The 22,362-nt window shown below is 40.7% G+C and overlaps 1 protein-coding gene across 2 annotated transcripts in view; it reads left to right on the plus strand.

The window, feature by feature from the left end:
* The window catches only part of TAOK3 (TAO kinase 3), a 151,037-nt gene that overhangs the window by 77,072 nt on the left and 51,603 nt on the right, over positions 1–22,362 (plus strand). For both annotated transcript variants that reach the window (XM_014593635.3, XM_059713551.1), the window contains exons 5-11: positions 1,419–1,520; positions 5,882–5,927; positions 6,756–6,852; positions 10,156–10,269; positions 11,362–11,453; positions 14,618–14,711; positions 17,203–17,284. In XM_014593635.3, coding sequence (XP_014449121.1) covers positions 1,419–1,520; positions 5,882–5,927; positions 6,756–6,852; positions 10,156–10,269; positions 11,362–11,453; positions 14,618–14,711; positions 17,203–17,284 — 627 coding nt within the window. The remainder of the gene's footprint in view (positions 1–1,418; positions 1,521–5,881; positions 5,928–6,755; positions 6,853–10,155; positions 10,270–11,361; positions 11,454–14,617; positions 14,712–17,202; positions 17,285–22,362) is intronic.

The raw sequence follows: 22,362 nt of genomic DNA on the forward strand, positions 1-22,362 counted from the left end.
ATCCAGTTTTAAAACAGATTTATATCTCATTCAGACTTTCCCTCACTAAGCAATTCTTATCTAACTCTTTTTTTTTTTCTTCCTCTTTCATATGGCTTGCTGCTTTTGTGTATAGTTCCTGTAGACCAATGCCTTGACTTGCGGTAGAGAGCAGTGTGTGCGCCATTAATAGCAAAGAGGAAGTTTCAATATTTTTTTCCTACTCCATGATTTCCAGCATATGCACTGTCCCTTTATATTTTCTGTAATATTCCAAATGTTAGTGCACCTTTATTATGCTATAGAAAAAGGAACCAAAATCTTTTATTTAAACAGCAAACTTCTTCCACCTCTGTCCTCCAAGACAAACTGTAATTACTGTTGTCTGTTCTGGAACATTTAGCCTGCTAGAAAATCTAAGACCAGATGATACTAAGAATACAAATAGCAGAAACATTAGTATTGCTTTGAGCAATATTTGTTATCTAAAATTGTCTCAAAATGGTTTCTGGGAATTCTCAACCTTGCATCTTAACAAATCAAAGCACAAAACATCGCAAAAGGTCTAAGGAAAGGTATAGTGATACCTGAAAGCTTGTCCATGTCTATGTCCCTCCCTACTATCCATTTGATCCAGTACAAAAATCCTTACCCCTCACATTCTTTTCTGGATCATCATGGTTACAACATCACCCCAATGCTACCAAAATTTGTCAAAGTCTTCCTTTCAAGTTCTCTGGCAACAAGAATCCAGAGAGCAGCAGTACAGCCAGCATTTTCAACAGCTTCTTTAGGGTGGAGACTGCTTGTGGTTTTGGACTATTGAGAGGAGGCTTTAAAGTAAACCCTGAACTGGTTATCTCTCCATTAGTCATGGAAGGATAAATAAATCTTTCTGTCAGTAACTAATCACTGGATTCCAGGTGGCTTATATCGACTCTTGACTAATTAGATGAAACTGTAAATGCATTGTGAAGCAACTTTCTTTCTTACCAGGTAGCATTACTTGAACTATAATGATGTCAAAGTTAGCTGTTTTGAAGGAATATAACCTGGGGGGTGAGGGGGAGTGCTTTTTGCTTTTTAGTAAGATTAGCAGAACCTCAATGTGGGAAGGAAGGGAAAGCTAGGAGTTTCCAAAGCTCCCATCTGCCTCCTGTTGTCGCTCAACTTCAGTGTCTTCCCCATGAACAATATAATGCTGTAAGAGCAAGATGGGATGCTAGTAGCCAAGGTAGGTATGAGGTATAGACAGGAAGGGTGGGAAAACAAAGTAAGATGCTGCTCTTATTCTACCTTCCTTACAAAGTACAATTACCTCATGGTTGCTGTCCAAACCTGCAATATTTTATGGTGGTATGTAGCCATGTACTGTGCTAGTGTGTGCAAGATGAAGACAGATTTGGGAAAAAAATTCCTCCTGTTTTTGTTTTCAATAGAAATGGCAGGATATCATCAAGGAAGTCAAGTTTCTACGACAGCTGAAGCACCCTAACACCATCGAGTACAAGGGCTGTTACTTGAAAGAGCACACTGCCTGGGTGAGTCAGAGCCACGTGTCATTTAGAACTGTTCCTGGGCTGGAAGTTAGCCCCAAAGTGACTGAATAATGAATTAAATATATTGGCATTGCTTGGAGCACTAAATATTCCATATTCTTCATTGTCCTTTTCATCCCAAAAGATCCCTGAGTGATTTACAAATGGGTGAACGTTTTGGACAAGGACATTGGACCAGTGAAAATATAGGCTGCTTGGCTGTGCAGATTGAACAGGGGAGTTGTTTTTTAAATTAGTGATCCTCCATGCAGTCAGCTCCCTAGTGTCTAGCTGAGCTGCTTCAAAATAATGACTGAAGTTAACGTTGCTGAGATTTGACTATGTGATTTGCAAGACAGTAGACAATTGAAACCTTATCCCAGAAGTTCCCTAGTTCCTAAGTTTTAACCATAGGGAAGTGCTTGTCTGAATATTTTACTGGCCTCCTACCGTATTTCTTGCAACCTCACAGGATTCCTTGCTTCTTTGTATGCTTCACCCGTGACCCAGACATCTTTTATTACTGATTCTCTAGCATCTCTGTTGAAAACCATTGCAGTCAGTGATTGTTTTTTATTGACTTTGGTAGGCTTTGAACTCAGCCACATAATTTGTTGGTGTCTATGCCTAAAAGCATTTACATTTTTAGTTTCTCAAACTATTATTGTATATTAAAAGCAACAATATCTAAGTAAATGACAATTTATAATAATAGGATCTACCTTGCCCCAGAAGAAAAAAACAAGAGAAGCTCCAGGCAATTATAGATCAATAATTCTTAAGCTATTCCTGTTGTGTTTAGTTAGAACTATAGCTGAAAATAATATAAAATGTGGTGTGATAAGGTCTCACTAATATAGTTTCTGCAAAGGAAAATTGTTCCTAATTCATCTATTAGATTTTATTATACACATCAGTAAAGTAGCCAGTTGACTTAATTTATTTGGATTTTCAAAACACTTTGTCAGACTCTGTCTGAAGAAGCTACTAAAGAAGCTGCGAAGTCCTGGAAATAAAATCACCGTGCTGTCCTGGATCAAAACACGGCTAAGGAAAGGCCAAGTATAGGGATAAGTGATCAGTTTTCATCAGGATGGAAATGCAACAGGATACTTCCAGTTCCAAGACATGGCTGATGGCAAATTAATGACCTGGAAACAGGGTGTTGGCTTCAGTTCATGAAGAAGCATTTTATTCTCCGATACAATTTGAAAATCTTGTTTTACCACACGCAGATTGTTTGCCATCATAACATACACAATTTCCAGTTCTTTAGAAGACTGATCATGCAATTAGGTTATTTATGAATATAAAACATCTGCAAGAGTTTACCACTTAAATGAACCAAAACAACTGCTGAGGATGACACGTTCATGCTTTGTAATTAGGTGAGGAGAACAGATGCTGCCTCAAATGAGCTGTCTTTTAGTCCTGTTGGGCTGGCTAAGAAACCTGGAGTCTGTTTTTTCTAAGTTTATGGATGGTAGGATACATGTCTATGTAGTGTGCATTCACAGGCGAGCCATTATAAAATCCTGCTGGCTGTATTGTTCATGCCCATATGCAAGCTTTTGTCAAATAAGAAGATGGCACTTTTTGCCCAACTTTATAATCTTATTGAGAATGTCTAAGATGGGTAGGGCAAGATACCGAGGACAGAGTACTAATGCCTTAAGTGACAAATTAAAGCTCTAAGAGATATAGAATAGAGTAAGTAATGATAAATCTAAATTTAATCATAGGATGTATACAACTTAAAAAAAGATGTCCTCAGGATAGGTGACCATTTTGTCAGTAACCAATCATTTATGAGTGCTCAATCAAATGATATAAGTGGAAACAAGAGGCAATGCACACTATCTGTAATCAACAATGGAAAATAGCTTGTAAATGAACTATGACCCAAAAGGCATTGCTTTGGCTTATGAAGTACTGCATATGCGGAGCAATTAGAACACCAGAATGCAAGTTGACGCCTGGGTTCTCTTCCTGACTCAGCCTTTGGCTATTTGTGTTATTGGGCAGATTTCATAACCCATGTTCTGTAGTTTAACTGTCTGCAGAATTATTAGGCTTACTTGTATCACAGCAGGCTATGGGTTAATTAGCCCATGTAAACTGCTTTGAGATCATCAAATAAAGGTCAATATTCTAATTTTACTATGATTCTCTGATATACATGTAAGCGCTGTTCATTCAGATATAAGCTATTGTGACCATGTGTGAGCTTCTGAGTTCAGCCACCATTGAAATGTGTCATCCTTTGGGGAGTCATACTGCAGTTCATTGGCATTCAGCAAAGGTACACAGCGGTGTTTGGGGGTTTTTTATGCCTGGAAATATCTTCTAGTCAACTGAAACTGCTGGGACAACTTTATTTGTCATACTATAATTACCAACTTGACATTTGGCAAGGATACAAATGTTAACGCTCTTGTTTGGTTGGGGCAGGGAAGGTTGATCTTTATCATCATAAGTTGTGCATTCCTTGGTTTGACATCTCTTCCAGTAGTCTGCATCAACAAGAGCATAGCATCCTTTAACATCATGCTAGGGTAGTGGTTCAATACTATTGCTGAGAAAAACAAGAATGCAGCCTCTTATACAAATGGGTTTCCCCACAAATTCCTCATCCAAGTACAGACTTAGTCTGAATTGAGTTTACAGATTCCTAATTAAACCTTTAATCCAATCACACATGGCTGAATGTTAGCAGCATTGACTGTATGAAGGATAAAAAATGTGAAGAAAAGAATTGTGCCTTGGCCACACCAGAGGTGCTGATTGGTTGTCTCTAGACATCTCAATTGAGTTGTTTGAAACAGAGGAATTGGAGGAAATGCTAAATAAACAAGAAAAAACTAAAAATATCTACTTTTCACAGGCTTCTGCCAAGTGCCCTGTTTGGGGCATTCAACAGTATGTCATGCAAGAGTGCTTTAAGCTGCCTTTGATTTTGTTTAAAAAAAATATTATTGATAATATAAACAGGACACACTTGAAACATGTTCCAGCTGTAACATTCACATTAGGGTTACAGTTTTCATGTTTAAAGAAATTCTGCTAACTACAATCTTAACTCTTGAAGTCATAAGCTGTGGGAGAGGGCAGAAAAATGAATGTTTTCATTTTGTTAGGGAAATATGTAAATTGCTAGCTGGCTCCCTGCCATATTTGTATTTAAAGTGCTTTGGGTGGCTAAATGCATTGGGCTATGAAATATCATTTAAGATGCTGGCCTGGGGCAAAACCACAGCAGTAGGCATTTTACAATAAATTCTTCAATTACAGTAATAACTTTTTATTAATAACATGCATTTGTTTCTATTCTTAGAATGAGCGAAAACACAAAATCCCAGTGTAATACACAAATGGATCCTAGTCCAGAGAAAAAACATTACCATTCATGTGGTTAGAATTGCATTTTATATGAAGCTATTCTCACCACATTAGTTTAAGAAGAGTGCCCTTCATTTCATGTCATGAGGCGAGTCAGAACAGAATTCTACAATCTGCAGAAGCCGTAGGAAGCTGTCTCATGGTTTTTTTTTTTCCTTCTTTTGCATATACCTGCCCAGCGTAACTCTTATACTGAAGAGTTCCCTTGATAGCCTGCCATTAGCGATCCATAGCACTGGGCAACATAACAACCAGAATGGTTGCTTAGAAGCATTACTGTATTGCCCAGATCCTGCAAGCGCATGGGTCAGTTATTTGACTTGATGGAATATAGACACCACAAGACAAAGCTGATCTTTTGTTTGGCACAGAAGAAGTCTCTGTTTACTGGCCCAGCTACTTAACAAAGTAGAATGGAGGTGAAACTGCAGTTGCCTCAGCCTCATCTCAGGCTTGCATACAGGATCTGGCACAAGAGAAGACTTTCTGGCTGAGAAAGGCTGAGTGCACTGCTGCCCTGAGGGTCTTTTTCCATTGGGTGCAATTGGGAACTGATCTAGGAGCCTGATACTAGTTTAAGGGGGGTGTTTGTGTGTTTTCCTGAGCTAGGATGGAGCAGGAAGTTCTGGCCCCAGAAAAATTTAGCAGCTGACACTGAACACTCACTTGCAAAGGAAGCCCTGTAGAAATATTTAAAGGTTTCAGAAGTATCCCTCCACTTTGTTTCATCTTGGAAACTAGGTTATCAACTGAAATTAGGAAATGCCATTCTTATAGGTCATTCTTTACTAGTAGGATTTCATATTCTATGATGCGCTGAGTTTGCATAAAATGCTCTTGTTAACCCAACAGCTCCAGATAAACTGTCAGTATGGTTGACTTAGAATACATGCCCTACATTTAACATTAGTTACCTTACTACCTTACTAATCCTTAATATTTGTGCTTATTTCCCTCTGTTGCAGTTGGTTATGGAATATTGTTTAGGATCAGCTTCTGATTTGCTAGAAGGTAAGTTATGCCATCTTAATTTTTACTATAAATTTGGCCACAGTCATGTTTTTGGCCACATTCAAAGTTGTTTTTAGGCTGGGACTGGTGCTTAGGGAGGAGTGTTTCATAGATTGCCAGGGTTGTGAGTTAGCTGTCGTAAACCCTGTTAGCACTTGGCAGGGCAATGACATCATCCTGTATGGTACTTCCTTGTTTGTGTACCTCTCCAGAAACATCTGAAGTCTGTAATGCCTAGGGACTGTGTTGAGAATTAGTCAGAACCCCAAAGACTGTAAAATGAAGATATAAATGTATACAGTCACCTTTTTGGACATGTGTCTTCCTCGAGAGAGAAATAAATGGCTTGTTGCCAGGGAGCAGCAGTGAAAGTCTGGTGTTGATTAGCTTTGTCCTGGCTCAGTAGTTGGTAAGAATAATCCAGGTAGTTTTGTAGGCTAATGAGACCTCAGAACTGAAGATGAAGCCCCAAACATTCACAGCACCTACTGAGAGCAGGAAATCCAAACCCTAGCTTTGCAGAAGTACTGTATTCCTTTTCCTTTGTGTCTAAGATATGGTCAGGCACAGGCATGTGCTGGTCGTACCCAAGGATCTGTGAAATGTGCTTGAAGCATCTCACCTCTTCATGATATTCATTCTGCATGCTTCCTACCTCTTTGTCTTGGTGTACTGATAGGTCTTGTCCTTGTCGTTACCAGTAAAATCTGCTGTATTCCACAAGCAGAGATGGTTCCTCCTGCTCAGTAATGTGTAAATCTTGGGTGAAGGAAGACATTGTATTTATCCATCTGGGGTTTTTTTTACTTTTTGTTTTTGACCCTTTAGTTCACAAGAAACCACTTCAGGAAGTGGAGATTGCTGCCATTACCCACGGTGCCTTGCAGGGGCTGGCCTACCTGCATTCTCACTGTAAGATTCATAGGTAAGAGAAATGCTATCATGTTTTCATTTACCTCCCTTTAGGTTGAACCTCTGACAATTGCTTTACTATTCTCAAGTAGCCTTGATAGGAAGATATTTAATCAGAACTTCCTAACAGACCTGTTAGCCTTCCTAATGCCAGAGCATGTTTGTAATTAAGTGTCTGCTTTTAAATGAGCCTGGTTTTTGTGCTAGAGTCATTTAATTGAAGCCACGTGAAAGTGCTGAGTTTTTCACCATGGCAGGGCTGGTACTGTACTCTGGATGTCATCAAATACATTTGCCATGGAAAGCTGGTTTGATCTTAAGAGAAAACTGTTGCGTGAACACAGAAGTGGTGGGGAATTAGTGATGGCAAAGGATGTGCCAGAAATATACTTCATAGTGTACAGATGTGTAAAGAGAATTGTTAGCTAAGTTAATTTTATAAGTGATAGTATTAACCATTACGCTATGCTTGCTGAAATGAGGGGGTAAAATTTCATGCTTCAGGAAACCAGTTCATCAGTGTATAGGTTAGAGAGACACCACAGCTTCTCCTAGGTCCTTACCAGCATCTCATAGTGGAACAAGATGCATTACACTGAATGACATAAGATGCCATCTTCCTGTGAAACATTAGGCCTAAGACACTCCCAAAGGCTAGCCATTAGGCTTCAGCTGTGTAGAAAAATATGTATCATAATATAACACTTGCCAGATTGGCAGCAGTTCTGAATTACACAGCTCCTCATCTCCTTAGTCATAAATCTTCATGTTTTTCTTGGGAAGCCTTAGTATTTCTGTGAAATGGTAAGAGAGCTTGATGAATATAAAATTAGTGAGGGGTCTCCACTTCCAAAGGCAGTTTGCAACCAGCTGATGGGCTAAAAAACACTCCATAGCACTAATCTCATGGCCACTAATCTTGTGGACTGAACTTGAATGATGCTGAGTTTCGATGACCATGGAAGTAATTTGTTGGGACTAGTTCCATGGTATTCAAAAGCACCGCCTTTTGTTCCCCCACTACATCTGGGTATAACCCAAGTGGAACCCAGAATGGAAGGATTCCAGTTGAAATTGATCTGCCAACATTCCTTATGGGGTAGTGGTGGTTCCAGAAAAGGTACCCCGTTTCAAGAGAGAGAATATACGCCCTAGTGGTAGTTTACCCTTTTCATATCCATGCCATTGTACACAGAACCCAAGTCTTATTTACATCAAAATACTTTTAAAAGAGAAATTAGGTTACTTCAAAACAGTATTCCATCTCTTGTCTTGGGAGGTAGCGAGGAATGTCTATTCCACAGCAGAGAAAGCCAAGGGGAGTATTCTGTTACACCTTGGGAGAATCTAAGGGGTGCTTTTTGATGCATCCCATTATCTAGCCTGTAGCACTGCCTAGCTGTACCTGACTAAATGGAAGCTACTCTTCCTGAGATTGCCTGGTTAGTGGCTGATAAAAGTCAAAGTGCCTACTGTAACTGCTCCTTGTGGCATATGCTATTTAATCGGAGACCACCAAAGCAAGCTGCCAGTAAGGTTTGGTTTTCATGCCTGGTGGCGAGGCAGAGCAAATGAGCATGACCTGGACTAAGGGAGACACCTTGTGGTGAGACAGGGGAAGAGCAGTTTTATAACTTCAGTTCATTTGACACTCCATCGTCTGGTGGTTGGGACCTACTTGACTTTTCTCTCACGTGATGGCCCATGGCACTGCATGGAATGCAGGGACAGGAGTGGAATCGAGGGGTGCAGTGGCTTGGTCATACCCCCCTTGCTGCCCAGAGCTCCAGTTTTGGATGCATGCACAGTGAGTTTTTTATTACTGCCATTTCTGCATCCTGTTCAGGGATGAAGCTATTCTGTTTGTTTGTTTAAATTGCAGGTGATAGATAAACTAGCAAAGAGCAAATATATTTGCACATGCTCAGGATTCTTTACAAGTTCTGTGATTTCCACCCCTAATGTTAAATAGTGTCCAAGTCATGCAAACCATTAAAGAATTACATTCAAAGATTGTACCCAGACATTTCAGTGTAGGTCCCGAAGTATGATACCAGTGTGAAAATAATATTGGCGTATTGACACGTTGGCACATTTGAGATGCAGCAGCATCTTGTGGGAAAAGCACTGAACTAGGAGTGAAGGAACCTGGATTCTCTTTCCAGGTTTGCTTTTAATCAGGGGAAAATCACTTCACATATGTCTTTCTTTCCCACCCTTGTATATTTATAACCTCTTTAGGGGCAATACTTGTACTATGCCAGGTACAATGCAACCCTGAACATGCTTGGACTTCTAGACACTGCAGTAATACTGTACTTCTAATACAGTATGGGTTTATTCTGCTTTGGGGCCAGGATAATGAGTCATAGAATAGGAGAAAACTATGTTTCAGCAGGTATATTATGCATCTCAGTGATCTTGAGAGGACGACTAAAGGCAATGCCAAGTTATACAGTGTTAACAGGCTGACTTCCATTTATACTGAAAAACAGCTCTTGCAAAAGCAAATAGCTGAAGTACTGCCATGGAAATGCAGTACCTAGTATAGTATTTTCCCCCTCATTTTCAAAGTGCTCTCAGTTTTTACAGTATGCCACTATACAGTCATTAAGCTGGTGGTATGCAATAGAGCTGGATCTCTTAAAATGAGCCTTTTGTTGTTCTTATAATGGGAAGCAGTAGAAGAAATAGCATTTCCAATCTCCAATAAATGAGGGGAGTGTGCTTAGGTGACTGGATTTCTAATTCTGTATAGGTGCCAAGGGTCTTGAATTACATGAATTGGCTTTAACCTTTGACCACATTTCTCAAGAAGTTGTTCTGAAATTAACCCACTTGCTGCTGGCATTTGGGGATTTATAGTACTAAAAGCTTTCCTGTGTGTACATTGCACCTCTGAACTCTCAGGATCTTCATGACCATAAGTCAATCTCTCAAAATTCTACATAATCTTCTCTCCTTGTATCCTACAAGCCAGGGAAACCAAGGTGCTGGCCGGATGAAAACACTAATACAGTAGCATACAAAAAGATAGCAGACCTGGATATTAAATTCAGATGTTTTGAATCTCAATCCAGGGCCTTAAATTCAAGGTTGTTGGTTTTCTCCCATTCTTTTAAGTGCTGGTAAATCACTATTATTGAGAAGCCCACAATGCTGAGTACCTCTTGTGTTGAAGTTTTTGAGCTTTCCACTGTTGCAGTGATGTTAATTAAACTGAGTAAAGATCAATGTGCTGTGGTGTTGTCACTGCATCTTTGAAAATTTTCTTGTAATCAAAACTGCACTTCCCCCTTTTTTTCTGTTCCAAAAGGGATATTAAAGCTGGAAATATTCTCCTAACAGAACCAGGTCAGGTGAAACTAGCTGATTTTGGGTCTGCGTCTATAGCCTCTCCTGCCAATTCCTTTGTGGGGACACCTTATTGGTAAGTAGACCAGGACCCCCTTAGCCTTTGCAGAACTACTCTTCTCCTGTACACTTTGGTGCTTCACAGATTTAAAACAATATCATAAAAGCTTTCACACCAACAGCCTTAACTGAGCAGGTTTTTTCAAAACCCTGTCCAGTTCTTCAGCCAACTGTCTCTCCCTCTGAGTGCCCATGGAAAAAGGTGGGCTTTGCAGCATGGTTTGAGGTGGTAGCAGTTAATGTTTTGATTACTTCTGTGCCAGGAGTTTAGGGGAAAAAATCAATCTTTGCCATAAGTAGTGGACAAAACTCTATCGCAAGGGGAAAGAGAGTCCTGCTAGTTTAGCACTGCAGCAAGGAAAGGCAGGCAGACTACCTAGAACCTGGCGACGCTTGTTGGAGGCTCACTTGAGCTGTTTAATGTTCCAGACCAGTGGCCCAGCATATACACTCCGTTTATTTTGTAGCAGACTCCCCAGGCATTGATACAAGAAGCCACCTATCGCCCAACCTCTGAACTAGTAGGTAAGGCTGAGAAGCTTGCTCCTCCCCTGAGGAAGCAAGTTAAATGGTTGAACCATTTGCAGGCTGGGTCCACTGCTTTTTTTTTTTTCCACCCCTCTTTATTTCGGACCGCCATATTTCCCCACTCTGTTCCAGATTCCCCTGTTACTTTCATAGCTGTACTCACAGGCTGCACATGTCTACTGGAAAATTCTTCTGGTGTGCCAGTGGAAAACCCACCATCTCTGGTGAGAGTGAAAGGGACGCCTTTAGGACACTTCCAACCCCTGCTGGCTGACTGCAGGTACAATGCCTTTGAGATTGGTGTGGGTCTCCCATGTGCCAGCATGTCGCGCTAACAGCAAGACCATCAAGTCGGCCCCTTGTTTTCTTTCCTTTCTTAAAAATGCCTTTTGGAGGAGTTGCTAATGCAGACAAGCACTTTTTTTTTCAGCATGGCTTTACTCAACTCCATGCTGACTCTTTAAGTTCTGGGTCCACTGCACTGCTGAAGATAACAAAGGCATCTTTTCTTTTTAAAGTTACATGGTTTGAATTTTGATTTGTGTTCCATAATCTGCATGCTTTGTGCTGTGGTTTTTAGGATGGCCCCAGAGGTGATCTTGGCTATGGACGAAGGACAATACGATGGGAAGGTAGATGTTTGGTCTCTTGGGATCACATGTATTGAGTTGGGTGAGTAAATAAAATATTTTGGTCCAAGCTGCCAGGTGCCTATCAAGCTGATTTTGTGACTTTTGGGGGGACACACAAAGGTCAGATTTATACCTTTTAAATAAACACATAAAAACCTCACACTTGGAAAACTGCAGCTAAGTGATTAGCTTTAAACACTTCACTCACACTGGCCAATCAAGTCAAGCCATTAGTGCATCTGTGTTTTTCAGTAACCTGGTGTGGTGTGGGAATAACTTGCAACACCAGTAGGGTTTGTTTAGTCTCCTATTTTGGAGTCAAAGTTGGGTTCTGGCAGTTAGTCTGTTGCTGAAAGAATAGGATGCCTCTGAATCTGCTGTAACGAATTGAATACTAAAATTCTTTCAAAAAAGGACAAGAAAAAGAAAAAGACTGTAAGTGTGATTCTTCAATCCAGTTTTCCAATACGAGCCCTTAATAGACCACCCCAAACATGCATTTAATCCTCAAATTGATACTTACTTTGATGCATAAAGTGTTTGGTTTATGCCATGTGTAATCAGGGATTGGCAGGCTTAATACTCTAGGTTCCATGTTGAAGGAGGGGGCTTCCCTGTATTAAAGTACCTTTGATAAGTAGTTCAGTACATCTCAATTACCCTCATTCCTGGCTTTTCATTTTAATTCCTTCAGAAACATGATCAAGCCCACAGCATAGTTGGTTTCACTCATTGCAGGAGAAGTACTTTGGACTCAATCTAATGCAGAGGTCAGCACCTTATGGCCTGTGAGTTGGATTCAGCCTGGGAATAGATTGGATCCAGCTCATGGCAGCTCAGGGAATTAACAGCATGCTTCGGCTACAGTAGCAGAGGAAACCCTCAAGGCCCTATACCTGCATCCTTCTACTGATTCCCTTTGCAGCATCTGCTGATTGCTGGGGGTGCAGCCTGCAGCAGGGACATGCGGTAACAAAAAGTTGTCAACCCCTGACCTAATGCATTCCTGAGCTTGCCTCAAGGAGGTGCCCCATGCCCTCAACTCTTCTTTTCCTTCAGTCTGTGCTGAGGTCCTTTGAGGTTCACAGGTTCAAGTCCTCTCTCCGTTGAACTTCTCCTTTAAAATGCAGCTCAGCTATAATAGTTTTTCATTGTTAGAAAACAAAATACATGCATGCAATTGCGGGCATTTTTAGGTAAGTGGGTCTAGGACAAATGCCACTGATGTACTTCTTCATATCTATGGAAGGGCCTTGTGGGTCATCAGTTGTGAAAAATGCTCTCAGGGATGTTCTGGAAGGAAGGACACAGTTCCCAGTGCTGTCAGTTTGTACAGGCTTACTGGGATAACAATCAACCAATCAAGGTTCAGGTCTTGCTATGGATCCAGCCAAATAAGTAAACAAGACAGTAGAATATGAAACATTTAACTAATTGCAGGATTTCACTGTTTGTTGTTTAAAAATGTAATGTTTAGACAATACATATGGTAGCAAGTCTTTCAGTATTTTTATAAATTGGCTTTTTAAAATAATTATTAAGCTAAATACCATACCTAGGTATTCCATGTACCAGTGAGACTAGGTAAAAAAAAAAAAAAAAAAAAAAAAAAAAAAAAAAGAACCCGAAGGGGGTTTCAATTATTTCTTGGCCCCCAAACCCAAAAACTGAAGATGGGCTGCCTGTCAGTATTTCTTCCAATATACAACAAAAATACAGTTCTGAATGCAAGGACTGGGTGCATGCTGCAAACAGTTACTGTGGGAGCACAAGCAGATGGTGTTGTGACAGCAGGTACTTAGAACAATAGTGCTCATTATAACGTGCTGTTCAAAGAAAAAGAATTCATTTCAAAACTGTTTTTGTAGCAATGTGTCAGAATTGACCTCTCTAAGAGCAAGTTCCCTGAAAATATTTCTGTGATCATTCAGTTGGCCTAGTAAAGGGAACAGGAAATAGGGAAAAATGTTGACTGACGCAACCATCTCTCATGCTCTGTGATGATGATTCCTAATTTCTAGTCTTGCATTTCAACAGCCAGAACTGGTGTCATTCTCATACTGTCTGTGTTTTAGGGGATGGAATGGAAAATTGGAATTTCTGGATTTTCTTCCCAGACCTGCTAGTATTTGATTGTGTGGGTTTGAGCACATGATTTAGCCTCTCATATTACTTCCCCAGTTATAGAATGGGTATTGTAATACCTCTTCACAAAAACCTTGAAGCTTACTTTATATTGGGACTTCCCAGAAAGAAAGGCTTTATGGAATTCAGAACCCATTTACTCAGTATTTTTTTGCAACTCAGCATCCTCTTGGAAAATATTAAATTTCTTATTTACTTCCAAATTCAAGTGAAGATGTGATTTCTTAAATAAACAGGTTCAGGGAAGCAAGGGGAGGAAATGACTTACCTGAACATACTTTGTGTCAGACTTGTGTAATGTGGGATGGTGGTGTCCCAATTTCTCCTGAAGCCAAAACTATACTGGACAAGGGACTATTCTGCTTTGTCCTCACTGGAACTTTAAAACCCTGGCTGTGTTGACTGACTGGCAAGCCTTACCTGAAACAGAGATGAAAACTATCCTTACTCAGTTTTCACACAAATCTATTCGGCACTCCAAAGAGGTATCTCAATGCCTTTTTACAAGAGCAATGCCAGGAGGAACTCTGTCTGAGGGAAGCTGAAAAGAAATCTAGCACAGACAACAGCTGGGCAGACATATTGTCTTTCTCCATCAGTTGGTTGTAGTTAAAAGGAAACCACCATGAGAAGCCTCTTTCCCTCTTATCAGTCATTATGCCCAGGGTTTTTGGTGCCAGTACATAGCTTTCTTCCTAGCAGGCTTCCCTTGTCTTGGTATACTATGCCTCTGAGTTCTGTGGTGGTTGGTGTGTGCTTTATTTATGGCAAGAGACCAGACTTGGGAGAAGTAGCTAGGTTGAGAGTTACCAGAAACCCTTTGATTTAGCATGTTGAATTCTGTTCTCACAGGATCTGACCCTTACACTGTTCAGATGACTAACAGCTTTCCTTCAGTGGCTGTCCTCAACTAACCTAGGAGATTAAAATAATTGTTTTATGTATAATGATGACAGTAATGAGCTATTGATTTAGCAGTGGCATTTTGTCATAGTTACTTGTCTTTTTTTCCCTTTCCTTCAAGACCTGCCTTATCTGTCCCTTCTCTTCTCTTTCCAGCGGAACGGAAACCTCCCCTTTTCAACATGAATGCAATGAGTGCCTTATATCATATAGCCCAGAATGACTCCCCTATGTTACAGTCAAATGAATGGTAAGAGAGCTACCATCAATTTTCTCCTTTGGTTTTGTTTTTACCCCCTGAAAATCCTTTGTCAACCTATATATAATAAATATCCAACAAGAAAAATACTTATTTCCTGTGCAGCAGTTGACTGGGTGCTGTCATGTTCCACATGTCCTACAGTGTATATATAATGTTCCTAGGTAGGCATTTTTATTTGCTGTCACTTTTGCTGCCTTGCAGTCTCAGTATGGAATTACATAGCTTTAGATACTGTATACAGTAAAGTGCAAGTGGCTGTACTGAACCAGCCGTAGCTCAGTGTCAACAGTAATACAAGGTGTAAAAAGTGCTTGACAAAAGGAGGAGTTAGTTCAATTGTTCAGCCAAAATGTGGGGGAGGGGGGTTAGGTATGTAGATTGAATTAGGTTTTTCAAGGAGTCACTTTCAAAGAAACTTTGCCAAATATATTCAGAGTTCTGCAGCTAACACACACTTGCCTTTCCTCACACTTGTGTTTCAAAACCCAGACGTTGGTATAAAATATGTCTAGCTCATTTATAGCTGCCAAGGAAACCTCCCAAAAATGGGATGTATCTATGCAGTAATGTTTGCTTGAGTCTGCAGACAGCCTGGAATAATAGCTCCAAGAGCAAGTGCTTTATAAATAGTCACATTAACTGCTTCATTGCAAGTCATGTTATGAGAGAGATTCAGCTTGTTTCTTATTCCATAATCCTAGTTTACCTTACACACATTTTCCAGGTACCAGAAACCACCCATGTGTCCAAAGCTGCAGCTTTCTTTGCAATGTTTACAATGCGGTTTCTGTACTCAGCATTTAGAAAAGTACAAATCTAGGGGCTGCTTTAAATTATCAAAACTTTAACAATGCAGGGCTCATAGTTCTTTTTGTGTAATAAAGTCAACAAGACCTCTCTGAAGCTGCCACAACTTTCCATGTGCCAGTCTGAAGCACCATAGAATCCAAGGGATCTGTTCCCAGAACTGAGGTGAAGATTGCTGCAGAGCACAGGCAGTCGTGAATAGTGTGTAAGAACCTGGATCCCTGATAGCAGTTGACTTTTCTGTAATCACTTTTGGCACCGAGAGCATAAGTTGTTAACTTCAGCCTCTACAGCTACTTACTACACCTGTTGAAGTAAACATGCGTCTGAAGTGCTTTACGGAGTCAGTATCACAAATAGTGAAATGTCAGAAATGAGGGGATAAAAAGGAGCTGTACCACTGAGTTTCATAGATTCATAGATGTTAAGGTTGGTAGGGACCTCAGTAGGTCATCAAGTCCGACCCCCTGCCCTGGGCAGGAAAGAGTGCTGGGATCAGACAATCCCAGCTAGGTGCTTGTCCAGTCTCTTCTTGAAGACCCCCAGGGTAGGGGAGAGCACCACCTCCCTTGGAAACCCATTCCAGATTTTGGCCACTCTAACTGTGAAGAAGTTCCTCCTAATGTCCAGTCTAAATCTGCTCTCCGTCAATTTGTGGCCATTGTTCCTAGTCACTCCAGGAGGTGCCTTAGTAAATAGAATATCTCCTATTCCGTGCTGCCCTCCCCTGATGAATTTATAGGCAGTCACAAGATCACCTCTCACCCTGCACTTGTGAAGGCTGAAGAGATCTAGGTCCCCCAGTCTCTCCTTGTAGGGCCTTGCCTCAGGCCTCTGACCATACGAGTAGCCTCCTCTGAACCCTCTCGAGACTCTCCGCATCCCTCTTGAAGCGCGGTGCTCAAAACCGGACACAGTACTCCACCTGCAGCTTGACCAGTGCCGCATAGAGGGGAAGCATCACCTCCCTGTACCTGTTCGTCATGCATCTGTTAATGCATGATAAAGTGCGGTTAGCCTTGTTGATCACTTTGTCGCATTGACTACTCATGTTCATCTTGGAGTCAACTATGACTCCAAGATCCCTTTCCACTGCTGTGCTGAAACGTTCATCCCCCAGCCTGCAAGTGTGTTGGTAGTTCTTTTTGCCCAGGTGCAGCACTTTGCACTTGTCTTCGTTGAACTGCATCCTATTTCGTTCTGCCCATTTTTCCAACCTGTCCAGATCCTCCTGAATCCATTCCCTACCCTATGATGTGTTAACTTTGCCCCATAATTTGGTATCATCTGTGAACTTGGACAGTTAGAGAAAGTAAAGCTTCCTTCTCAAGAAGGATGCACTTCCTGGAAATATTTTGAACTAGATGTTGCCTTCATTAGATTCGAAATTGTTGAACTCCAGTAGAGAGCATGCTACTGTCTGATACACTACTGTTCTGTTTGTCCCTTGTTCCATGTTACCAGCAAGCATTTCTGCTTGCTTCAAGCAAGGGTCTTTACCTGACTTGAGAACTCAAAGGAAGTAACTTGGAAACACTGCAGCTGTTCTTGTGTCCTGCAACTTTAAAATAAAGATTTTTCCTTTTACTGTATGCAGATACAATTTTAAATTGACCATGTTCCTTTTAGACCCTAAACTTACTTTTTGTTTTAAATCTCTTTTCATTTACAGGTCAGACTCCTTTAGGGGATTTGTTGATTACTGCTTGCAGAAAATACCTCAGGAGAGGCCATCATCAGCAGATCTGTTACGGGTAATTTCTTAGATTTCTGTTTGAAAAGCTGGAGAGAGGGAGAGGATGGTTGGACTAGATGATCTCCTGAGGTCCCTTCCAACCCTAATATTCTATGAGATTGAGTCACAGGCCAATAATCTGGGTACTATAGCAAGCTACTCAGAAGAATCTATAGAACTAGAGCAGACGAGATGTCTTTTAGCCTGGTGGTTCTCAACCTTTTTTGAACCAGGACCCATTTGTAAACATAGATGGCCAGTCCCAACCCAGTGAAACTCACTCCTGACCTGCTGCTCCAGGCCCCAGCCCCCCAGTAAATGGGGTGGGTGAGTGGGTGTGTGGGATGTGGGTGGCCCCAAGCAGCCCCTTGCAGGCTGGAACTCTGCCTGCCTGCGAGGGAAAAGCCATGGTTTTGCACATTTTTTCTCCTTTAAAGAAGAATCCATTTTTTTTTAAAGTTTATTGATCCATTTTTCAAGTTTGCTCACAACCCTTTCATATATTTTTGCAACCCACTTTTGGGTCGCAACCCACAAGTTGAGAAATGCCGTCCCAGCCTATTTACAGACTGTCGATGGGGATGGGTGCTGCACTGTGAGGACCATTTGAGAATCCTTTGGATTGGATTGACTGAAAGAATTGTTAACCCCTTTCTAATTAACCAAAAGGGCTGCTTGAAGATGTTAAAACAATGTGCTTTACTGGAAAAAGCAGCTGAGCCAATTAGCTGAGCCAATCAGTTATTAGATAAAAGTGCCAAAAAAGCCCCACTAAAGTACCTGATCTATACAGATTTTGGGCAAGCTGGGTCCAACTAATAATGCACTGCCTCTTCTGGGTATGTGCTGGACTCAGCACAGGAGCACATAAAGTTTAAAGTAAAGCACCGTGTTTTTTTAATACCTGCAAGCAGCCAAAATGTATAATATGCCTTTTCTTTTTTGAAGCAGCTTTGTAAAATTATCTGAAAATTTTCCAGTGTGGGTCCAGAATCTACTTAACATTTCACTAAGTGAGCAGAGTAGTAGCCCTTTCCAAAAAAATATAAAAATAAATTGAGGCCAGTAGAATTTTGTAAGGCAGCCTTAAAATTGACTGAGTCCTGAATGCATTCATTGGTCAATTTTACCTTTAGCCAACAGACTTTTGCTAGCATGAATTATTGTTTTGCAATCCTAAATATGTCCTGCGGAATAAGATTGCACTACAGATGTGGTTTACCTAACTGACGTTGACCCACATGTAGCAAAGACTCTTAGGCCTTGCTCTGCCCTTCTGTGCAAGGGAACTTTTTTAGCTTTGATGCACATCACTGGCTGCCGCACCTGTTGTTGCACCTTTTTAAAGCATTGCATTGTAAGCAGCCTTGAATGTGAATAGGTATATTTAAAATCCATCCTGTTAAAGATGAAATAGCTGGTTCTGTGAATTGTTCTTGATGGCTGGCTGTATTGTTCATTCAAAACATTGTAGGCTGCTAATTTGAAGTTCAAAAGCCTGGTCACTGTTTGAATTGCTGAAGAATTAGGATGCACAATGGTCTGGACTTCATTCTGTTGTGTTAAATGCATGTCATACTACAACAACATGCTCAGGGTGTGAGGAATAAGGGAATGAAGGAATACAGGAAGCTTGCACGCTAAAAGATTATATTGTTCAATAAAGAATGAATTTGGAAACAGTCATAGGATACCTGTTTCTGTATATCCTGGTGGGCATTATAGAGGCTGAATGGGAAAGAAGTTGTAAGCCTTGTGAATTAGTTCTGCATATAATATTTTTCCTAGCTGAAGAAAGGGCCTGTCAGCAGTAAGTGGATAAAGGGATTTATTTACTCATGATTTCCCAATCAATGCTGAGCATAATTTTACAGTGAATGTAAATAAGGGCAAACCACATCCAGCTAGTTTAGCTGCATCTGTTTCAGATGCGAATCAACTCAGCCAATAGGTACTCTTTTTTGTGTACACAAGACTTAAAAGCATATGTGTCCAGTGCTTTGAGGGAGGTGGGGAGGGGACTTCTGTACCCCAGAGACCTTGTTTAAACCATCAGCCAGGTTTGTGGGCTCATGAAATGGCAATGGTGGAACTAAAAATCAGGATTTGTGTCCTAAGTTGCAGGAGCTCTGAGTCCTTAGGCTGGAATGAGTTTTGTCATGATGTAGGGCTCTGGGAATAGCATGGAGAAAACCTCAACTGAAAACCAAGCAGGATATATCAGAAATGGGATGTTGCTGTGCCTATCTCCTGCCATAACAAATGCTCTGCCTAGAAGCTTCAGACATAGCCCTGTCCATGTTAGTCTACTGATGCATCCCACTTCTCCTTTGCACATGTTCTCCCATGAAAGAAAACACTAGCTTTCTATAAAGCCAAGTGAAGTTTCCCAGTTCACAGTGAAGCTTGTAGCTTGCTACATGCTTCCTTTGTAGAAGCTGTGGGAAATCTAAAAAAGCATTTTTAGTAGTTGGCATTAGATTTTGAGTGAGCAGCCCAGAGTTTCTAGGAAGACTTGCTACTGCACTTGGCACCTCTCTGGATCCTTCTAGTTCTCCAGCATGCACCACTGCATTGCGCTTCACGTGGTTAGGATTGAGCCCTTAAAGATTTGCAGGTAGTATCTGATTAATCAAAGAAACACAGGGATTAGAGATTCAAAAGCCTGAGAGTGCTTGTTCTGTGAAAGGTACTCTGAAGGGTTTTGTCCAGTCTAGTTTTAAGTTCTAAAAGTGGGACTTTTGTCCCTTCTCTAGAGTCTTTCAGACTTTAGGTGTCTGGAGGATTCTCAGCCTCAGATGTCCTTTTTCAGTGTTGTGCTGTTAGTCCCATTAATACCACCTTGTAAATACTTATATAGTTCTCGTTTCTTGCTTTTTTCACCCTTTAGATGGATAATTATATCCTTTTCCCTTCTGCCAAGCTAACATGCCCACATTTTTCTTTTAAATCAGTCCTGGCAGCCCTCCTGGTCATTGGTAGTTGTCTGTGGCTCCTCAGTTTGACACATCTTTCTGGCAATAAGAAGCCCACTGTAGACAGCAAGTTTCATGAGTGGTTGTGCAAGAGCCATTAGGGGCTGTTTCTTCTCCTAATTGCTATAACAATGTGTTTTTATACGCAGCCCCAAAATGCACTAGCCTTTTTTTTGGCTACCATGCTGTTGCAACACCTTGTCTAATGCCTTAACCAGTGCCCCCAGCCTTGCTGTTTTTCAGGTTTATTGCATGTTTGTATTAGCATTCTTACCCCCTCCTACAACCCAACATTTCCTTTCTCAAGTTGAATTTCATTTTCTTTTCTTCCCCTCTCTCTCATGTTTCTGTTTCTCAGTTCTTCCTCTGTCCTACCTGGTGCTAGAAGCTCCTCCAAATGGAATCATGATTGATCGCATGAGGTCCCTTTCAGCCCCTAACATCTATAAATCTATGAAACTCTGTGATTGTCACATCTTCTAACTCTTTTTCTAAATTATTGATGAAGTTGTTAGTTTAAAACTTGACATAGCACTGAATCCCATCTAATGCACCAGATGACTCTTCCCCCCAAAACTTGATAATAGTGCTATTTAATATTACCCTTTGTTTATGGTTTTTTGCCAGTGTTCACTCCCAATCAAACCAATTAAAATTTGTTTAATATTTCCTCGTTTTTATGGCTTCTGATATAAGACTGGGAGAGGGAACACATGCTGAGGCATCTCTGTCCCCAGTTTACCAAAGTTAGTTATAGTGAAACATAAGTCAAGTGTTCAACTCTGAGTCATTTGGCTATAAGCTACCTAAAAGTATAAGATATGCTTTTAACTCTAGGGGCTTTGACTTTGGGAAATTCAAGGCACAGCATTTCTTTAGACCATAGCAACATGTAAAATTTTTGTCCTGTCCATTTTCCATCAGGCTGCTGCTGCTTTTTTTTTTTTTTTAATAAGTATTTCCTTTCTCTAAAATTGATCAGTGGCCCTGTTATATCTCTGGTCGCAGTGCCTAGCTGCTGGTGAGAACTGCATGGCATGCTACTGTTCCACACCAGGTAAACAGGACTCCGTTTTTCCTTAAATACTGCAGCAAAAAGGAGTCACTAGCTCCACAGGATTTTCTCTTAATTTGCACAGTTGGTTAGATTGCTGCTCTGGGCCTACATGTCAGTCTTTTGATGCTGATTTTTGTTTTAAGGCTACCAGTCAGCCTTTGTTTTATGGCTTCTTTTGTTGCTCTTTCAGCTCAGTAAAATGTGTTCCCATGGATGTTTCTAAGTCTCTTGGTTCTCGAAGTGAGAAATCGAAAATATACACTCTGTACTGTGCAGTCAGCTTTGCACTCACTTCTGTGGTTTTAAATCATGTGGAATATTTAACCCTTATGTCTTCGCTCTCCAGGTAAAGGCTGATAAATCACTCTTTTCAATCTCTCTTCAGTGCCTGGTTTAGTTTTCCCTGTGATCTGTGTATGTGCTGTATAGCACATACCAGCATTTTGTTCTCTGGCTCCATTCGGAGCACCCTGGTAATCCTTTGACCAGCTAATAGGTTTATGTTTAGTTTCCAGATGATTCATTCATGTGGTTTAGCAATCTTTTTACTGTCTAGTAAGAGTGCAAGTTAATGGTATGATTTCATGGGTACCTCAGGTAGGAATCTGAATAAACAATTGGAGCTGTTTTGGCATTCCTAGATTATATATTTTAAGTCCTTTCAATTGGTTTTAGACTCCTATGGGCTTATCTGTAGCATGCTTCCTTCTCCAGCAGTCTTCCCTATAGCCTCTCAGATTACAGGAGATGAGATCTTTCCTCCTTTCAGGCCTTATCTATTGTGTATGGTAAGAGGAGGCATAGATTATTTTTTGTGGTAGTACTTTTTTCCAATGGAAGCCTCCTCCAAGTCAATTTTAACTTAAATGCTTCTGAGAACATGGAAAAAGTCAGCTGCTACATGGCATCATTATTGTTAAAGGAACAAAGGTTAAAACCAAAACATGGGACTCCACCTACATGACTGATATCACCCTAAAGTTTAGAAAAAGGAATCGAATTATAAGGATGCTGTTTATTACTTCTTTCTTAGCTTGGTTAATGAAATTCCCATTATTTGCTTTG

The sequence above is a fragment of the Alligator mississippiensis genome, chromosome 10 (genome assembly GCF_030867095.1).
Source record: "Alligator mississippiensis isolate rAllMis1 chromosome 10, rAllMis1, whole genome shotgun sequence".
NCBI lineage: Eukaryota > Metazoa > Chordata > Crocodylia > Alligatoridae > Alligator > Alligator mississippiensis.